The sequence below is a fragment of the Melitaea cinxia genome, chromosome 30 (assembly GCF_905220565.1).
Source record: "Melitaea cinxia chromosome 30, ilMelCinx1.1, whole genome shotgun sequence".
In the NCBI taxonomy this organism is placed as follows: domain Eukaryota; kingdom Metazoa; phylum Arthropoda; class Insecta; order Lepidoptera; family Nymphalidae; genus Melitaea; species Melitaea cinxia.
Window position 1 is genome coordinate 3,384,711 of NC_059423.1, and position 22,291 is coordinate 3,407,001.

The 22,291-nt window shown below is 34.0% G+C and overlaps 1 protein-coding gene across 1 annotated transcript in view; it reads left to right on the plus strand.

The window, feature by feature from the left end:
* LOC123668099 (P protein-like) overlaps positions 1-22,291 on the plus strand; it is a 52,969-nt gene that overhangs the window by 12,308 nt on the left and 18,370 nt on the right. Inside the window, exons 2-7 of the mRNA XM_045601893.1 lie at positions 7,705-8,000; positions 10,659-10,788; positions 11,381-11,441; positions 12,472-12,607; positions 13,614-13,756; positions 21,848-22,028. Of these exons, the coding sequence (XP_045457849.1) occupies positions 7,817-8,000; positions 10,659-10,788; positions 11,381-11,441; positions 12,472-12,607; positions 13,614-13,756; positions 21,848-22,028 (835 nt within the window). The 5' untranslated portion in view covers positions 7,705-7,816. The remainder of the gene's footprint in view (positions 1-7,704; positions 8,001-10,658; positions 10,789-11,380; positions 11,442-12,471; positions 12,608-13,613; positions 13,757-21,847; positions 22,029-22,291) is intronic.

Below are 22,291 nucleotides of genomic sequence, written 5' to 3' on the forward strand. Positions count from 1 at the left end.
TGGCGGTTGTGGGTTCGATCCCCGCACATGAGAAACATTTGTATTGGCCATAGAGGTGTTTGCCGTGGTCTGGGTGTTTGTGCAGTCCTCGTGGGTCTCTCCACCGTGCCTCGGAGAGTACGTTAAGCCGTCGGTCCCGGTTGTTATCATGTACACCTGATAACGATCGTTACTCATAGTAGGGAATATATCCGCCAACCTGCATTGGAGCAGCGTGGTGGATTAAGCTCTGATCCTTCTCCTACATGGGGAAAGAGGCCTATGCCCATTAGTGGGATATTACAGGCTGAAGCGTGTATATATATATATATATTATTTCGTTTAATGTAACTTATAATTTTAATTGATTATGTTCGAATTTCGACCTCTGGGCGACCATTATTTACCTAATAATGTGTAGTGTATAGTACTATACTTGTTAATTTAAATTGTAGTCGGATTTTTTTTTTTTTTGTTTAAGAACAACATAATTATTTTAATATCAGATCGAAGCTTTAGTAAATGAGTTGGAAAACCATATTTATCTAGCTCATTTTAAGTGCGCTTATAGAATATTGACATGCTTTATCTGGAAAATACCGGTTTTATATAATCTATCCTCTCTTAAGCATATCTTTAATCGATATGTGACGTCATTTCACTCAAGTGTGATGGGTTGACATCATTTCTAATAGATTGTATAATCTATAGTGATGGCACTTGAGCGTAAATATACGATAACATACTTATAGTACGATTAAAATAATAAAAAAGACAGCCATTTCTATTAAATAAATTCACTGTTTCGTTACTTGAGCTTAAGCCATCGAACCATTAAAAACGCAATATCTAAATAAAACATATCATAATATTACAGCAAATTATTAAATATTTAAAGTATTGATATATCTATTTGTTTGCCAATTATACCCTGAAGTCGACGAAAATCGACAATAATCGTCCTTTGTCATGTAAAACATTCGATATATTCTATTAAAGAGACAAAGGAGTTACATAATTATGTAGCCGTAGGTAACGACATCTTATTATCTTTACCTTTTTAACCGACTTCCAAAAAAGGAGGAGGTTCTCAATTCGACTGTATTTTTTTTAATCGAAAGGTGGGGTGTGTCAATTGGTCCCATTTAAATTTATTTGAGATCTAACAACTACTTTTCGAGTTATATCTAATAATGCGTTTTTACTTGACGCTTTTTTCGTCGACCTACGTTGTATTATACCGTATAACTTTCTACTGGCTGTACCGATTTTGATAATTCTTTTTTTGTTGGAAAGTAGATATTCCTAGTTTGGTACCATAATAAGGAAACTAGGATCTGATAATGGAATCCCAGAGAAATCGAGGGAAACTCTCGAAAATCCGCAATAACTTTTTACCGGGTGTACCGTGTTTGATAATTTTAAATTTAATCGAAAGTTGATGTTTATCATGTGGTCACATATAAATTTTATCAAGATCTGATAACTAATTTTTGAGTAATCTTTGATAACGCGTAGTTACTTAGCTATTTTTTCGTCTATCTACGTTGTATTACTCGTCGATGTAATTGAAGTCGGGTTTTTTTTTCATTTGCGAGCAAACACAATTATTATACATCTTAATTGTGTTCCGCAAACGTTGGTTTATAACAGCCTATTGTGAGCTCAATTTCTCGTTAAATATCTTAAGTTGTAACTTGAGTAATAGTAGTTTACCGAAGTTCAGTAAAATCAAATCAAATTAAAAATAGGCTTCAAAAGCAATTCGAATCGTCATTTTACAAATTAAAACTTTAAAAGTGATTATTACTTTAAAAGTAAAGCTATCACCGGTTCGGAATGTAGATTATGCAGTGATGAATAAGCAAGAAACTCCGCAGCTATCCTTTAAAAATACTATATAAACTGTGTTTTAGTACAAAATTTGTAATATCGTGGATGAAATACAGCGTCAGTAAGTCCACACATCTTTATCATCTATGTTAATCAGCGCATGCACTTCTGTTGGGTCATCTCGCTAGTTATATTTAAATATTTTTTAATACAATAGTTGTTATTTGAGAAAGCCGACACGCGCTCCCGAATCTTATCTGCCGCAGCCTGTAGGTTTGAATTCACGCAGTTGGTATGCTTGAAAGTTATCTAACGCGAGAACATGATGAAATGCAACAAGACACGATAGTAAAATAAATAATTGTGTTTGCTCGCAAACGAAAAAATCCGACTGCAATTACATCGAGTACTACATAGGTAGACGAAAAAATAGTCAAGTAATTTTTGAAGTGAAACTTCTAGAGGCGCATGAGGGTAAAATTGTTAAGAATGAAACGGCAACGTTTTGATGAAACCAGATAAGTCTTGATAAGTCTAGTCTAAATTATCCTACACCGTCAATATACCATCTCCTTTGCCCTAAGGTTGCCTGGAAGAGATTGCTCTTAAGCAATAAGGCCGCCTTTTGTATATAATTCTTTTTGTCTACAAAGTATTGCTAATGTTGCTTGCTTATTTTATTTGTTTGGTGTACAGTAAATAAATAAATTATCAATCCATATTTTTAGAACAGACTGCAGTAATAACTAGAAAAGAAGTTCTGAAGCGGGTGAAACCGGGTAGGACGTCTAGCTCTAGATAAAACTAAAATGTTATATCCACAGACTTGCTAATGTTGTCTGCTAAAAAACTAATCCAAGTATACAAGATCTTATATTACCCAAACTGTAAATTTGAATTTTAAGCCTTCTTTCACTAAAAATAACTACTAAGTTCGCTTGAAAACTATATTTGATACACTATACACAATTTAAGTCCTTAAAATCTTAAGCTAAGACCTTATTTTCGCTTGAATTAAATATTACGATCAACTAGATGTAACTGGTTCTGACCAGTACGAACTGGTTACGAGTACATTGAACCCGAATATGAAGATGATTTGTTTTTGTTATTTTTTAATTTAAAAGTCGTTAAGTTTTCGACTTTGTTATTGTACTTTTTTTTCTTATCAGATCGTTGATATAAAGTATATAGGTATATATGCTTTCAAGTATCATTACTTATCACTCAGTTACTGTGATCACTCACCATCGCGTTGTCAAAATGATTCTCAAAATTTTTAAAATTGTAAGAAGTATATCTAGTAGACTAACCTGGAGCACTTCGTACAGACGTTGAAATAACCGCTTTTTACTAAATGCATATGGATGTATACACGGTACGTATACTAAGATAGCATTTATTTACAATTTTTGTCTGTCTGTCTGTCTGTTTATTTGGGCTAATATCTGAAACGGCTGGACCGATTTTGGCGGAACTTTCACTGGCAGATAGCTGATTTAATAAGGAGTAACTTAGGCAACTTTTATTTTAGAAATTTATTTATTTTGTAACTCTACGAACTGAACAATATTTTTTTTTAATTCCACGCGGACACAACTAGTCAAATATATAAAATTATCGTGTCGCGGTGTTTGTAATTAAACTCCTCCAAAACGGATTGACCGATTCTCATGAAATTTTGTGTGCATATATGCAGGTAGGTCTGAGAATCGAACAACATCTTTTTTTCATTCCCCTAAGTTCTGGGGGGGGGATTGAGAAGGTTAATAAAATATATGGCCAAAGAACGTTTGCGGGGTCAGCTAGTAAGTAAATAAATTCATGATGAATAATTAATGATATGATGTGTGGGATGAGAATTTTCAACTAAGTAGCTGTGTTATCAATACTAGCTGACTGTAATATGAGATTTCACCACGCAGTTAGTTCATACGTTGGATTCTAGACTCAAATTTGATCTAGATAAAGTTCAAAATGCCTAGGATACGATTCCACAAGAGATCATCTTACTAGCGCCATAGTAAATATGATACGGCATACTTGCATGCTTTCCTGTATATCTAACTAATAAAATAATAAATCAAAAATGGCTGAACCGATTTGACTAATTTTTTTTAAGTTTCCTAATCCTAATACTTTGAAAAAGGCTTTTGCGGAAAGACAAATTGAGAAAATAACGCAGAAAATTTCGTCAATTTACGAAGGATGTAATTACTTCAACCTGCCGTTAGGCAGTTAGCACAACGGTCACTGTCGAGTTATCTGTTTACAACAAAACTTGCGCCCCGCCCCGGCTTCACACGGTTGCAAAAACTATCAGTATTCCTTTACTATATTATGCATGTGTTATATATATATAAACCTTCCTCTGTAATCACTCTATTTACTAAAGAAAACCGCATCAAAATTAGTAGCGTAGTTTTAAAAATCTAGGCATACAGACAGCAAAATGATTGTAATGATTAGCAGCAGCAGGAATTCCGGAATATCCAGAAGATATTTAAACAATAATCACGATAAGATCCGTAGAATCATTGCAGTAGAAATAAACAAACGAATCAGCCTATAACATCCCACTGTTGGACAAAGGCCTTTTTTTCCATGTCGGAGAAGGATCGCAGCTTCACGCTGCTCTACTGCGGGTTGGCGAATATATTACTAGGAGTAATGATCGCTATCAAGTAGCTTCTAGTTTAAAAAAAATATTGGTAGCAAAACACTGCTTATGTAAGATAAAATTCAACAAAATTCAATCCTAATACAAATCCTAATACTAAAATACAAAGCTTTACGCAAAAAGAAATAAATAAAAAAAATGAATTTGTGATGTCACCAATCGGACCCACTCAGTATTGTTGAGACATCTTTGCCCCAACACTGATTTTCAGTGAGCAACCTGTATATGTAGACAACAGTGAGCTCTTACCTGCAACTTCTATGTTTTTCCAGTTTACCAAGTAGCCCTGCTATTTCAAACTGATTTATATCTGTGACAAATTGCATCGAAACCGATTTCCGTAAATGATTAAGTAACAAACGTACATTAAAACTTTTGAATTTAATTATTATATTTAATTATTAATATTTAATTAATTTTTTTTATGTTACTTACTCGTTGGTAGTTTTTTGAGTAGTCTATTTACGTGAAATATTCAGTATTTTGATATTTAACTAAAAACAGCGTCATTTATTAGAACATAGTGCATCGGCGCATATACGCCAAAACTTCTAAATTCAAACTTTCTAATGTTTACGCGAATTTCATGAAACAACTTTTTCGGATTTTATCGCGGTTAACAGCAACCATGGTTACGGGAGGACTGAGATTTGAGGCATGTTTAAAAATTTAATAAGCCGAGATATAATTCGAAAAAGTTTTTTTCATTATAATTAAATAGGAATTATTAGGGAAAACTTCTATATGAAAAGGAAAAGATCTATATAAAATTTAAGTGGGACCGACAAGCGCCAGCTAGCCAATAAAATCGATTCACCGAGACAAAAGTTATGAGTTTAACATATACAAATTGCATAAGAAAGGCTAGCTTTAGCGCTATACTTACCGTAGTATACATATATAGATAGAATGGCCAAGTACAATTGTATACATATTCAAATTAGTCATGCAACCTATTTAGATCGTGACTATCATTTTTTTTTTTATTTATATTCTGTACGCGTGATGTTATAATCGGAAATATGGCACGTGAACATTTGTTCTCTGTGTTCAGTGAACATATAAGGCGTGTGTTTTATGAGCGAAACATGTGTGTATGTGTGTGGAAGTTTATTTATGTCTATAGGACGGTGTATTGGTAGGTAGAGTTTTAATTTGTAGTAAATAATTGGATAGATTTCAATTTTATTTTCTTTAACCTGTCGCAGTCCACTGATCGATATAGGCCTCGACAAGTTCGCGCCAAAAATGGCGTGAACTCGTGTGTTTTGCCCATGGACACCACGCTGGGCAGGCGGGTTGGTGACCGCGGGGCTGGCTTTGTCGCACCGAAGACGCTGCTGCCCGTCTTCGGCCTGTGTATTTCAAAGCCAGCAGTTGGATGGTTATCCCACCATCGGTCGGCTTTCTAAGTTCCAAGGTGGTAGTGGAATTGTGTTATCCCTTAGTCCCTCTTACGACACCCACAGAAAGAGAAGGGGTGGCCATATTCTCTAATACTATATATTTCATAATATATGCTCTATAATAATTTATAGTAAATACGTAATTGTTAAGATTTTAAGTTTGTTTTCCTCATGTTGTTGCTAAATTGAAAACAAAACAAATAAGTTATGTACCGTTGACGACGAAACTAAACAACATAGTTTATTTAGATTATGCTTTTAACAAAGTCACAAATTTATAAAAGAAAAGCTGAACCGGCTGATTTTAACCACAGTGCTTTTGAAACAAAAATAATGACGTATCTACGTCACTCTTTCTGTGTTAAAATGACATCATTATTTTTAATATACAAAAATTTGAATTTCAAAAGTCTCACCAATTTCCAATTGACCTAAATTTTGAACTAACTTCCTAAGTTCTACTTATGTTTATGTTAACTATACTTGACACTCGGTTTCGTCTGCTATAAGATAAAAAATAAATCACGATCACGATCACTATTTGGCGTTTAACAACCGACAGCTGGACTTAGGCCTCTTTCTCCATTCCCACCCTTCTCATAGGGTCGGAACTTAATCCAACACACTGCATTGCTGCGGTTTTTATGAGTAAAAAAAAATAAAAGGTATTTATGATAACAACCGGGACCGGCAGCTTAACGTGCTCTCCGAGGCACAGCGAGAAGACCCTCAAGATATCCAAACTGGAAAGAAATATTTGTACAAACACAAATATCCATCCGGAGCTGGAATCGAAGCCGCAAACCGTCGGTGTTTCAGGTGACCACGAATCACTGCATCAGATCGGTTAATATGTACCTGTGTAAATTATGTTAAAAAAATGCATATATATGAAAATAAAGTAATAATTTCGTTTTCTAATAAACGTATACTTATTACAAAAAAATTGTACAATGAATTGTTTACTTTTTTTAATAATCATCTAAAATAATTAACAATAAAACATATCAAATAATTAACACTAGCAAGAGCCGTGGGAATATTCGCACTAAATTTTGGTAATTAATTAATTTACAAAAACAAAAGCAATAATATTTTTTTTAGTTATGGATACCTAGCAAGTAATTAAATGACATATAATTTATGTTGAGTAATTGTGAGGTTTTTTCTAAAAAGGGAGGCAATCATCTTAACCTTAGCGTATTAATAGGTATATACTATTATATTAATATAAAAAAAAAATAATGAAAATAACGAACCTTTTTTTAAAAAAATTCAATTTGACTACAAACTTTGACAATCAACAAAATAATATAACATGCGTGTGTGTGTCAAATACATGGTAGTGTGTGTAATTTTTTTTTTTTTTGTTATTGATCAAATGTAGATATTTTTATGCAATTTTTTTAAAAAATATTAGCATTCTGCACTCCTTCTCTATATAAACTATAAGTGTACGAAATTTCATACTCCTCCGTCCGCACAATTTTCGTAAAAAGGGGTACAAAGTTTTTGCTTCACGTATTAATATATAGATAATAAATAGATATATAGATAATACAGTATATACAGTACATATATATAACATATAGATATATAGATAATACAGTAACTATTTAAAACTTCTTCACTTTATTATCATCAGTTGATAACAAATAATAAAACACTAACTAAATTTATTGACTTAAATGCCTACAGCTTAATTTACAAGAAAGTTCTAGCTTTTCAACATTTTTATTGAAATTTTATCTACGAATAAATAACGTCTATTTAATGCAGGTATTTATATAATTTTAATCAAAACAGCACGTTTTCGAATAAAAGTAAAAAAAATAGTAAAAAAAATCAGAACTAAAAAAAGGACATTAATACCTCAATCATAAAGTAAATGAAATGTAGAATTGACGAAAAGTAAAAAATGGCGGGTATAATGACAAAAATCGGTAAAATGAAGAAGAGAAAGGACAGGAACAGTGTATATTCTATGGTGTCGTGCAGTGACCTCACTCCCGGGAGTCTGGAGGTGTGGGTCGAGCTGCCTGACGCGATCAAGTACGACCCCGCGCTTGCACCCTTCAAACAACTATATGAGCAACATCATGGTAAGTTGAAATACTTAATTTAATTTTTCTACTGCCTCAGCTTGTGATAAGGGGGCTGGAACTTTTTCAAAATGAACTGATACCTCAGTCCCACTTAGCCAAATTACTTAAAAAAATATTTTAATTTTCCTAATGGATACAAAATAGACAGAGACACACACAGAGAGGGAGAAAGATAGATACATTAGATCTATCTATATTAGACAAAAAAGGAAATAACACAAATTTCTTAAAATACACCCCTGAAAAACCGATTTTCACGCCAAGGGTTCAAAATGGACCACTATGGAAATCCCTTATCTAGCTTAGTGTTAATAACACACCCATGTTAACTCTCCAATCTATCGCTACCATAACTGAAACCCATTAAACCTAACAATCAAGCCAGTAAACACAAAGACAGAAGCACTATTGTAATGAATTTCACATATATAATTGTGTACAAATCACAAATATGTTATAAAAAAAGCTTAAGTACAGATATATTCAGTAAAAAACGTAAACATAAAAAGAAAATATACTTATGACACCGGGAATATTATATTATTTTCAATAATAACTTACCTACTGCTCTATCATCTTCTTAAATTAACACTATATAATTGTGTTTGCTGCCAAACGAAAAAAAACCGACTTCAATTACATCGACAAGTAAACAACGTAGGTAGACGAAAAAATTGTCAAGTAAATACGTATTATCAAGGATTACTCCAAAAGTTGTAAATCAGATCTAGATGAAATTTAAATATGAATTAAAAATTATTAAAATCGGTAGACCCAGTAAAAAGTTATGCGGATTTTTGTGGGTTTCCATCGATTTCTCTGCGACCCAATCATCAGATCCTGGTTTCCTTATCATGGTACCACACTTAGGATATCTCCTTTCCACCATAAAGAATTATCAAAATCGGTTCATAAACGCCGACGTTATCCCCTAAAATACATTAAAAAATATTTGTACATATAGATACGGTCGAATTGAATTACCTCCTCCTTTTTTGAAGTCGGTTAAAAACAGACGCACGATTCTACATACGTATGACGTATTATAGGTATCTGCTAACTCCTAACCAAATACTAATACAAACTAATCAGTCCTTGTTACACACGAATCATAGTTTTATTTTTTACACAAACGATAAATCACCATTTATTAATTTTAACAATAGTCAAACATATTATGTCACGCTGATAAACTAATTTTATTAATTGGGAAAACTAGAATTAATTTCAAGAGTATACAAAGAAATAAAATTGGAGTGTCTGTTTGTAATATTAAAATAACCGCTTTTTACTATATGCATATAGGTGTATACACGGTACATATAGCAAAATAACGTTTTTAGAATATTTGTCTATCTCTCTGTCTGTCTGTCTGTTTGTCTATCTATTGATGGGCCCATGTTGACGGGACTTTTACTGGCAGATACCAGATGTAATAAGAAGTAACATAGACTGCTTTTATTTCAGAAATTTATTTATTTTGTAACTCTGTGAACTGAACAATAATATTTTTTTAAATTCCATGCGGACGATGTCGCGGGCACACTAGTCTTAGATAAAAATCAAAGCAATAAAACAAACGATCATACACATGTTTGGCAAATCTGATGCTGGGCTGGTTCTTGAAACCTTAGGATTTTTGCGTTTCTAATATCGGACTATCAAACAAATTTCATTTTCGATGTTAATGAACAAACGTTTGTCTGATTTCGATCGTTTCCTAAAATAATAAAAATACTCTTACTTCATCTATTCTATTAATCTAAGAGTTCGGAATACAATTAGAGACTTTACGTACCACGTTTTTTACGATACCACTCGTGAGGAATACAAATGAATGTTAATGGTAAGCGGCTACCGTCGCCTGCACACCTGCAACACCAAGCACCAGGACTCTATCACCACTGTTCACATCGCATCGCATTATTAAGAGCTCTACCTGCCGTACTTACGCTTCAGCCTGTAATATCCCACAGCTGGGCATAGGCTTCTTTCCCCGTGTAAAAGAAGGATCAGAGATCATTCACCACGCTGCAAAATCAAAATCAAAATCAAAAACAGTTTATTCAAATAGGCTCCAAGAGCACTTTCGAATCGTCATTTTACAAATTAAAACTTTAAAAATCAATTATTATATTTGTAGAAGTAAAGCTACCACCGATTCGGAATGTAGATTCTGCAGAGAAGAATCGGCAAGAAACTCCGCAGTTACTCTTTTGAAAATTATATATAATCTGCGTTTTAGTACAAAATTAGAAACATGTTGCATGAAATACAGCGTCACTAAGTCCAGACATCTTTATCAACTATGTAATCCTGCACCGAGTAATAAGCTTTATCTATTAATTATTATTTATTCAATGTGGGTTGGCGGATATATTCCTTACTATGAGCAACGATTGCTATCAGGTGTACATGATAACAACCGGGACCAACGGCTTAACTTGCTAACCGAGGCACGGTGGGGAGACCCACAAGGACTAACAACTAGACCGGAAATAAATATTTGTATTAACACAAATATCCACTCCGAGCGGGAATCGAACACGCGACCATCGGTGTTTTAGGCGCCAACAGAGCGGTTGTCGATAGATGAACACAAAACTATTAAAATTAAAAATATAACTTAAAATGATAATAAATCTTATGTTACAGGTAAACTTGAAGAACGCGAGGAATGCAATGAAGGAGATCGCAATATATTCAACCCTAAAGTACCGGAACCCGTTGTCGGAGACATTGATGCCCATGAAAGAAGTAACACCAATAATAGGGATGAGAACAGGTAAATTTACATACAATTATTCTGTTCTAGCTAACTCTGTGAACTTGATACCATATTTTATTCATGAATATATCGTTTTATTTTTATTTTCAACTTAAATTTATTGTTTTTGGTCGCCAAACGAAAAAACCATCTTGAATTTACATCGACAAGTGATACAACGTAGTTAAAAAAATTATTAATGAAGTCAGTTGGACATAGGCCTCCCCAAGTTCCCCAAGTGTGTACTTTAAGATAAAGTTTTAAATTAAATCGGTACGAATATTTTGTATTTCTTATATCGTATGTCATACATTCATATACATGGAGACTCACACAGTCAAAGTTCTATCTCTAGTAAGCAAATTTAGAGATAGATAGAGTATTAAAACTGGCCGTGAATCAATACGCCAGCGAGATGTACTTAGTGTAAATGACTACTTCAACTTCCATCAATAATTTTAGCCATATTTGACGTAGGTTGGACTTATAAAGTTGTAATGCGGAAAATATTCATTACGGCATTATCGTCCAGTTATTGTAAATTGCATTCCAGATAAGACCTTTGAGTCAAGTAAATGACGGTACTTTAATAATAAATATTTTGTTCTAGATTAGTGCAAGAGCCAGGTCCAGGCGAATCTGTGAAGACACGATCGTTACGAAAGAAAAAGGTAAATTTCGTTTTTTTTTTGCAATTTCTTTTAAATTGACTCGACAGACGTTGGTCCTATCATGCGAACTGTCAAATATATAGTAAATATACAGTTGCTCAAAAAGTGGCGTATTGCAGGGACGTATAGCGTTCGGGATGTGGGCTATTACATACTCGTACTTTATTTTTACCTTTTTCGAACTCGTGCGTTCTCTTTCCCAACTGTCAAAATAATGTCTATTAAAAAAAAACCAACCATGAAGCTTTTACTAAAAAAATTCATAGAAGTTTTTATGTTTCATGCAAATACGTATATTTCTAAAAAGAAGCTACTAATTTGTTTCAATATCAGATTTAATGATTTGATTGAATGAGTTTGGTTAGATTTCATTTTATTTCATCTCATTAAATTTCATTTTCATTTCATATCAATAAAAAACTACTACTGAAGACTTGGCTGTATGGGCATAGTTCCCTTTGCCTACCAGAATGGGTGAAGAAAAAAAAACTCTGCTTATATTCTACGGTTGGCGCCATTTTTCAGAAATTTTCTTTGCGAGTTTAGTTGTTTGTTGCACAAAATGAGTAATTTCAACCCTAGTTTTTTTGAATAAGTTTATTGTGTTTTTATTATTTTATTAAATTGTTTCATTTTTTCGCAACTGTATTAAAAATAGTCGTTCAGTACACGTGCGGAACCGTCATTGCAACTTGTTCCGACTGTCAACCCTCGGCTTCGGCTGCGCCTCGGCTCGGGTAGACATTTGTCGGAACTCTTTGCAATGACAGCCTTTCCACACTTGTAATGATATACTATTTACGGGGTGTACCGAAATTTGACGGTTATTTTATACGAAAGCTGGTTGTTGTTATGTGGTTTCGCTCAGATCGAAATCTGGTGAGTACTTCTTGAGTTATCGCTAATAATGCGTATTTAATTTTGTATTACTTCTCAATTTAAATTGAAATTGTTTTTTTTTTGTTTGCGAGCAAACACTATTTTACTAGTCAACAAATTTCATTTAATATTTTTTTTTTTTTGTTAACAGCTGGACAGAATCCTACGTGTGGTCAAGCTGTCAGTACTTATAGCTTGCTGGGCTTTAGTCACCGTATCACTTCTGTTGAACAGAGAGAAAACAAACGTGGTGTTACACACGGCGGTTAATAATGGAGAAATTAAAGGTATGGCACAGGAAAAGGAAATATCTTACCCAATTTCGTTTGTGGTCTCCCCACCGTGCCTCGGAGAGCACGTTAAGCCGTCGGTCTCGGATGTTATCATGTATACCTGATAGCGATCGTTACTCATAGTAGGGAATATATCCGCCAACCCGCAGTGGAGCAGCGTAGTGGATTAAGCACTGATCCTTCTCATATATGGGGATATTACAGGCAGAAGCGTAATTTCGTTTGATAATATTGCTTTTAAGTAGTGTTGTGTCCCTGTTGTGAGTAAGGTAGGCAGGGCTTCGTAGGAGAGATGGTTCTCTTTTGTACAAATATTTGGTTTTGGTCTTAATATATGCGTGGGTGGGCCTTTCCATCGTGCTTTGGAGAGTATTTAAAACATTGGTCGCTGTCTTTTACAATTCGCTTTAGCCTGTCATATCCCTATAGTACTGCGGTCACCAACCCGCCTGCCCAGCGTGATGACTATGGGCAAAACACATGAGTTCACGTTATTTTTGGCGTAAACTTGTGGAGGCCTATGTCCAACAGTGGACTGTATAGGCTGTAATAATGTCATATCCCACTGCTGAGCATAGGCCTTTTTCCCCATGTCGAAGGATCAAAGCTTAATCCACCATGCTGCTCTATTGCGGATTGGCGGATATATTCCATACTATGAGTATACATGATAACAACCGGGCTTAATGAGCTCTCTAAGACGCGGTGGGGAGACCCATGAGGACTAACAACCAAACCGGAAACAAATATTTGAATAAACACAAATATCCACTCCGAGCAGGAATCGAACCCGCGACCATCGCTGTTTAGGAGCCGCCGACACAGACTACGCACCATTACACCAGACCAAAAAAGTCAATATTTTACCTTTAGCTTAGTTTTTTGACCGACTTCAAAAAAAATCTTCCCGAACTTACCTTATCAATACAGCGCATTGCCAAAAATCTTGACTACTATTTCTATAAATATAAATCTATTCTAAGTCGCAATATTGTTTCAGAATACTTCCTCAAATCAACTAATAGCGATTTCAAAGTATCCATCACGCTGACCGGACCGTTCGCAGACGCTTCTGGAAACCGGACGAACAATTTTCTACAGCTATGGTTACAGAGAAGTTTTATGGACGAGAATGACGATCAGGTAAGTGGAAATATTCAAAACTACGTGTAAGTGTGTGAAAAGTTTATATGATTTGTGTAATGTCCCAAAAAAATATGTTTCTTTCATCCTCTTGGAATCGCAGACAGAATTATTGTGAAAACCGGCCGTTAAACGTGAGTTTATGTTTAACATAGTTATCGAGTTACTATAAACAAAACGGCTTAAAATAATTTATTTGTATACCTTAAGGTGTGCTAATCAAGTTCTCGCAATTGATACAATACGACACGTTAAATTTAATTCAAGTAACTTTCATAAGGGTGCCATTTTGAATTAAATATGACGTCATATAGCTACTCGTATATTAATGCTTGCTAAGATTAAAAAAAAACGTTGATTGATATACTAAAAAAAATCAAATGATAAATCAAATATCGATACTTCAGCTTCATTAAGCTATGAATGTTTTTCTTACCGAATGGAGATAAATTTTAAGGATAGTCAACAAACAAGCGTACGGCTCACCTGATGGTAAGCGATTAACGCAGCTTATAGACGCCCGAGTGCCTAGTGCGAGTTTTATTCACAGAAACATGACAGAAACGCGTTAATACGTGAAGATTATTTTCTATGGAAATTTATATAGTGCAGCCTAGACGATAAAGAATAGTATACGATACAATCGATACAGAGTCATCTAGCGGCAAAAACGAGAACTAGATTGAAATGCCGAATTTCCCATACAAAATGAAGTTAAAATTTACGCCCGTTATTGCGAGACGGATTAAACAAAACTCGCACTAGACACTCTGCACATTACGTCAGTTAAAGTACTAAGGTAACAAGCAAATGTTTAAGATCTTGTTCAGTACAGTAGTTCGTTTGAGGAATTAGTTCAACCTTACAGAATATCAGACATAGCGGTCAGATCTCAAGCAGTGTTGTGTTCCTGTGGTGGGTAAGGTAGAGAACCTCTGGGAAAGGTCGGGTGCAGAATAGTAACGCGTTTATGGTTATGCTAGTGTTGGAGGCATCCATAGACTACGGCTATTGAAGTAAAACCTCTTTACGCGCGATTGACTTGGGGAATAAGAAGTTTTACTTCGACAAAAGTTGTGAAAAAAATTAAAAAAAAATAAAACTAATATTATAAGCGCTATTTGTAATACGCTATTGTAGTTATTGATTATAATCTTTCCTTTATCTATGTAAAAGCAAATATTTTAATAACTCATTTAACGAAGACAATCACGAGATTTAAAACATAAACAATGTTTAATCATACTTAATAATTGTTTTTGTTGAGGTTTTGTACTCACTAACCTTTATTTAGCTTATGTTAAACTGAGGTAGGGCACAGCAGTAATTTCCTGCTCAAAATATAGAGCAGCCCGACTGGGGTAGTACCTCGAGCTTACAGAAGATCACAGCAAAATAATACTGTTCTCAAGCAGTATTGTGTTCCTGTTGGTGAGTAAGGTGACCAGAGCTCCAGGGGGATTGGGGATTGGGTCGGCAACGCGCTTGCGATGCTTCTAGTGTTGCAGGCATCTATAAGCTACGGTAATCGCTTACCATCAGGTGAGCCGTACGCTTGTTTGCCCACCTAGTGACATAAAAAAAAATGTCTGTGCATATTTGTGGTACATTACGTTGTAAGGTATATGTGAACGAGTTATTTGGAAATGTATTTCTCCGACTTCGAAAAAGGAAAGAGAGGTTTAAATTCGAATGTATTTTTAAAGTAAAACTTCTTTACGTACGCTTGACTTGGAGAGTAAGCTGGTGTATGGGTGACGAGAGCGTTACGAAAAGTGTGATCGGGCGAGGTGAACGGAAGTTTAGAGGGAGATATAAGTTAGTGAAGATAGAAAGATAGAGAGTTACGTTTCGTATATTACTAGGAGGTAGGTTAACTAAAGAAGTCTTACTTCTGTCGTGTGGTCTTAAGCACACTTTTTTTGATGAGTTTTTTTTTTAATTTTACTGTTTTGACCGACTTCGATGATACTTTTCTTAAGCGATAAGTGGAGCGTGTCACGTGGCTACATTTAAATTTAATTGAGATCTGACAAGCAGTTTCTGAGATATCTCTAATAATGCGTATTCACTTGGCAATTTTTTCGTCTACCTACGTTTACTAATCGATGTAATTGAAGTCGGCTTTTTTTCAAACACAATTATAAATATTAATCTATTATAATGAAACAACTCTTTCGAATTTTATCGCGGTTTATTGAGTTTCTTAGATGCCCGATGTTTCGGATACTTCACAGCAACCATGGTCACGGGAACGTCGGCCGTCTAAAAAAACGTAACAAACCGCGCTAAAATCAGATTTTTTTTATAATGAGTGAAATTCGCGTAAAAATTAGAAAACAATATTAATCTATTACTAAAAGTCTAATGTAAAGGATAAAAGAATACAGGCTATACTAGTCAACTAGTTCTTTTATATTCTCAATTTTGTTCAAACATTATATACATTAAACATATTATACATTATTATACATTAAATAATTTATTAAACATATTATACATTAAATAAACGCAGTAATAACACAAAAACGGCACATAATTAATTCATTAAGAGATCGTATCGTTTTAATTACAATTTAAATTACCGTAATAAACTAAAAATGTTAAACTCAGTTTAAGGACTTAACTCGTTCTAACAACATACTTTACTTGCATTTCTCAATAAATAAAGGCCTCATACATACATCCAATAAAACATTAAATAAAAATTACCCATGACAAGATGGACTGAGAAAATATGTACCTTAATCGAACAGAAGATCACAGCTAAATAACAACTCGATCAAGTAGTGTTGTGTGTATGTGGTAGAGAGCTTCTGGACAAAATCGGGGGTAGGGTCGGGAACGCGGTTGCGATGCCTCTGGTGTTCCAGGCGTTTATTTGTTACTGTTTCCGCTTAACATCAAGTGATATGTACGCTTGTTTTCCACCTTTGTAGTATGTTAAAATATATATGTAAAGATAAAAATACAAAACAGTAACTATTAAAAGTGTAATCATATCCTCGTTAGTTATAAATTTAATGTTAGTCCAGTTAACCTCTAATCTTTATAGTTAAAATAACTACTATAATAACTCGCTTATATTGTCACTGTTCCCCTAGTCTATTAAAGATATAAATGAAACCAGGGTACCATGAATTAAAAAAAATTTATTAAATTAATTAACCCGGTGAGGTAGATAAAAAATGTATGTATATGGGCGGGGTCGATAACTCAATTCACACAAGCTCCAAATGCAGTTCGGCTCAGGTACTCTCCTGGTTCACCGTGCTGGTGGTAATCCCGGGAGTCGCGTGGCAAGATTCCGCTATCGACCGGGGGCGGCAGGAACGGGTAGTTCAAAACCCGGCGGAGTGCACTCTCGTCGTTGGGGTTAAAGGGTTAGATGAAAACTTCCAAAATTGGTGACCCAAACGTCGAACCCTGGAACGCGCCATCAAAATATAAAAATAAGCGTTCCAGCACTATTTGCAAACATCCACGGCACTGCGTTATAAAAGAAAGCACCTAAATTGTAGCAGTAGTGCCGTGGAATCATAAAGCCAGAAGCGGAGATAATCATTTTTTAAAAGTAGGTTAACTTATATTAAAATATACAATTATAATAAAAAAATATTAAAAATGAGGGTAGACTTGAAAGATGATGAAATCTAAGAAAATAATTTAAATGAGATTTATGCTACAAAATACAAATATTAAATTTTACATTAGGCATGATTACTTGAATTAAAACTACATAAATTGCCTGCTATATAAAAATACCACTTACCCAGTTTGGGGGCGATAAACACTGACACGATATATATTTGTTGAATCGAGACAACGCTAAGCAAGGATCACACTAATTTTAGGAATTACGGTTACGATGTTTAAATATATATTAGACACCGTATTAGAGACCGTAATAAAAAATGTGATGTGTGTTAACTACTTTCTTGAGACAACATTCAAAAAATGAATGACGCGGCGGCGATCGGTACTGCCGTTTTTATAACCCGAGACAAAAGATTCATTTGAATTTTTGAAAAGATAAAATGTTGCCCGCGCGAATATATAAATGCCGGTTGATGAATTTATATTATTTATTTGTAGAAAAAAAAATTTGTGATAAAATTGTGTTTTATAAATTACTGTAGATTTTCATGCAAGATTTAATTATAATAAATTAATGTTTTTTTTTTAAAGAAAAACCATTTCACGTATTTAAAATATTAAATTTAAGCATATTTTAATTTACTAGTATAAATAATGTACGTATAACGTTACAATATACGTCCACGATAATTACATTTATATCACACTTTTGGAGGTAGGGTAAAGTGGGAGATATCCTGCTCAAAATATGGAATAACCCGTCTAGGGAAGTCACTTAACCTTACAAAAAATTACGGCGCCACGGTCGCTTAGGCCGAATATAAAATCACCATACCAAAAATTTTGATCTAGCGAGTACATCGTTCCATAGCTTAATTGGCTAAAGCACCGACACGGTAAGTCGGAGATGCAGGTTCGATCCCCGCTGGAACGGTCGATTTTTGATATGATATTCAGCTGCTTTTCGGGAGCACACATGCACACGTTCCATTGCATGTATACATTTTTATTGGAACGAAGTTCCTTATGACAGGCTTGACATTTGAGTGGGCGACCGAACTGAAAAAAATGTGATACTAAAACCGTAAGAAAACTAAAACGTTACTAGTATACTTTTTGTTTTAATTATTTATGTAATTTTATACTGTCGACAAAAATAAATAAAGACACATGTTTTTTTATTTCACTTAATAGTTTGAATTATTATTATTGATTATTATTATTATTATTATTTTGTGTGATTTATTTTATTTTACGGTATTTGTTATTTTCTAAAATACTAAATTGCCTAAATACTTTTATGTACTTAATTATTTAATTAACCAGTCAACAAAATTTTAAAAAATCAAGAACTAGAAAATATATATAAAATTCACAATTTTTTTTTTTTCAAATTGTGTTGCTTCTATATTATCTTAACTTCGTTCCTACCTGGTGTCCCATAACATCCCATAATTTTTATATGTATTGATTAGCGACCCGCCCCGGCTTCGCACGGGTGCAATGCTGATACTAATATACTACAGAATGTCTTTATTTATAGTATGAAGCTAGCTTATACCATGGTTATTAACATAATAACAACATTCAAATATGCGTCGTTAGATTACACGTTGTTACAGAATGCGTTGAAGAAATAAAGGTTCACTGCTCGTTCCTCGTAGGTGATAGCGTGATAATTTGTAGCCTATATGTTGACCCGACTTCTTAATAATATTCTTGCCAAATTTGAAGTAAATCCATGCAGTACTTTTTGAGTTTATCCCGGACATACATGCCGACAAACAGACAAAAATTCTAAAAACTATATTTTTGGCTTAGGTATCGATTGTAGATCACACCTCAAGTATTCTTTTAAAAAAATATTCAATGTACAGTTTTGACTTTCCTACCATTTTATTATATGTATAGATATGTATAGATTATTTATTTACCTTAATATAAATGTTATTATAGAGAAAAGAGGCGCAAGCATTAAATATTGTTAGTACATTATATCTGCTAACTGAATGTTAAAGCAACTCACGATTTCAGCTACAAATGCTATAACGCTTAACAAAGAGATTATTGTAAGCGCGTCGTGTCTACGTGCACGTGAAGTTATTAATAATTATTTATGAGTAATTTAATGGGTTTTACTGTCCCCGTACATGTTTCTTTTAAGACAGTAATGTTAAAACTATTTTTAAGTGTTAGATTCTGCAGAGCAGATAGGCAAGAAATTTCGCAGTTGCTCATTAAAAAATAATGTATAAAATGTATTTAGTACAAAATTAGTAATATCTTGCATGAAATACAGCGTCACAAAATTCACACATCTTTATCATCTATGTCAATCAGAGCATGGATTTTTTCGGTCATCTTATTAGTTTTAATTAAATAGCTTTTAAATTTATAATAATAAATAATCATATTAGGTATAATTGGTTTGGCTGTGTGACCACTGCTGGACATAAGCCTCCACAAGTTCTCTTGTTTTGCCCATAGTCACCACGCTGGGCAGGCGGGTTGGTGACCGCAACTGGCTTTGTCGTGCCGAAGACGCTGCTGCCCGTCTTCGACCTGTGTATTTCAAAGCCAGCAGTTGGATTGTTATCCCGCCATCGTTCGGCCTTTTAAGTTCCAATGTGGTGGTGGAACTGTATTATCCCTTAGTCACCTCTTACGACACCCACAGGAAGAGAGGGGGTGGCTATATTCTTAATGCCGTAACCACACAGCGCACCTAGCTTGTAATATATAGGTATTGCTGTGACTCAATAAAAAGAAGTAATAGCCGTATCAATGTTAGAATAACAGAGATTTTTTTTAAATATAAGCTATGTATTACCAATATATAATATACTTATATTTTTAATTAATTGTGAATTAATAATATTTTAAACCATTTTGTATTTTGGGAATATTTGTTTTTTTAATAGCTTTATTTTACTTGCTAATAATTAATTTAAAAGCCAACTCACACACAAGAAACGAACTTTAAGTCGTTTTTATAAAGTTTAATCTTGATAATTACAGCGATACAATCATTAAGTGAAACGACAGATTTCCCGGCCCGTACTTGACTGACTTATTTTTCATTTCGTCACGCGAATTTCAGTACATTTTACTTTTCTATATAATTTCGAAGTTGGTTATTTTACTCACGTATATTTAATTATATATCTATATATTTTTTAAACAATTTTTAATATCATATCAAAAATCGACCGTTCCAGTTGGGATCTAACCTGCATCTCCGACTGACCGTTTCGGTGCTTTAGGCAGTTAAGCTATGGAACGATGTACCCGTTAGATCGAAATTTTTGATATGATGTTTTTTCGGGTCTAAGCGATCGCAGCGGCATAAGTAGTGAGTAATTTATAAAACTCGTAACTATTCAAAATTTCATATAACAATGAAAATCATCAATCAATACAGGAGACGACGTTTGAGGTTCGGTCCTCGCTGAAATTTTTTTTAGAATTCCCTAATGTATGGGTAACACAAATGCATAATGCATATGTGCATATTGTTTTCTAATATTTACGCAAATTGAACTCATTATAATGAAACAACTGTTTCGGATTTTATCGCGGTTTATTAAGTTTTTTAAATGCTTCTCCCGTGACCATGGTTGCAGTAAAATATCCAAAAAGTTGTTTCATTATATATCTATATATTATCGGTATCTATTCTATATGACTTGACAGACAAAACAATAATCCACATACAAAATTACATATACACAGATGTACATACAAAATTACAATATATAAAAACTGCATGCAAATAACATACTCCAATCTCATAGTATCAAATAATATCACATAAAACTCTCAGATAGTCATAAATCGTTTCATAGCTCAAGAACAATAGTGTTTACAAACAGACATACATTTTCATAAATATTTATGATCATAACGCAATCATATAACTGTTGTTGATAATATTTGGAGGGAAAGATGGTTCGTTTACAAATACTCACAAACATTTTATAATATTTCCTTTATTATCTTTGTGACTATACAACCTGCCCGGATTTTATTGTATTTCATCTAAATAAAACAGTAAATATGTCATATCTAATATTATAAAGCTGAAGATTTTGTTTGTTTTTTTCTTTCTTTCTTTGAACAAGCTAATCTCAGCAACTACTGGTCCGATTTGAAAAATTCTTTCAGTCTTAGATAGCCCATTTATCGAGGAAGCCTATAGGCTATATATCATAACGCTAAGACCAATAGGAGCGAAGCACCAATGAAGAAAGTTTCAAAATCGGGTTTTTTTCCTTTTGAGAGCTTCCGCTGCGTGCCCTACGTTAACAGTAAAAGTTTTGCAACAATCATGTATAACAGATTGAGTTTAGATCACAGACAAACAATACTAAACTCAAGCAGTGTTGTACCTACTCCTGCGAAGAGTAAGGTAACCAAAGCTCTGTCGACATCGGCAACAGTTTTTTTACGCAGAATGGCTTTGGAAGATATCAACCCTTCTATATTTCTTCCCAGGATTCATCACCATGGATCATTCCCCTCCAACCTGATAATATCATCGATTTCTCGCCTAGCGCCTCTGAGACCAAAACTCTCATCATCAAGAAAGATACAGACTACCCACCACTTATGAACATCAGCGGAGCGCTTAACGTCGATACAGCGAACAATATATCAGCGAGTAATTTTAAAAACGGTAAGAATTTCAAATATTTTTGTTTTAATTTCTTATGTCTACGAGTGGGGTACGGTACTTCCCCAGTCGGACTCCTCCAAATTGCATGTGCATCCCTGCTCAATTATTTCACTTCCAAGCTACATTTATATATACTAGCGACCCGCCCCGGCTTCGCACGGGTGCAATGCTGATACTAAATATACTACAGAATGTCTTTATTTATAGTGTGAAGCTAGCTTATAGTATGGTTATTAACATAATAATAACAACATTCAAATATG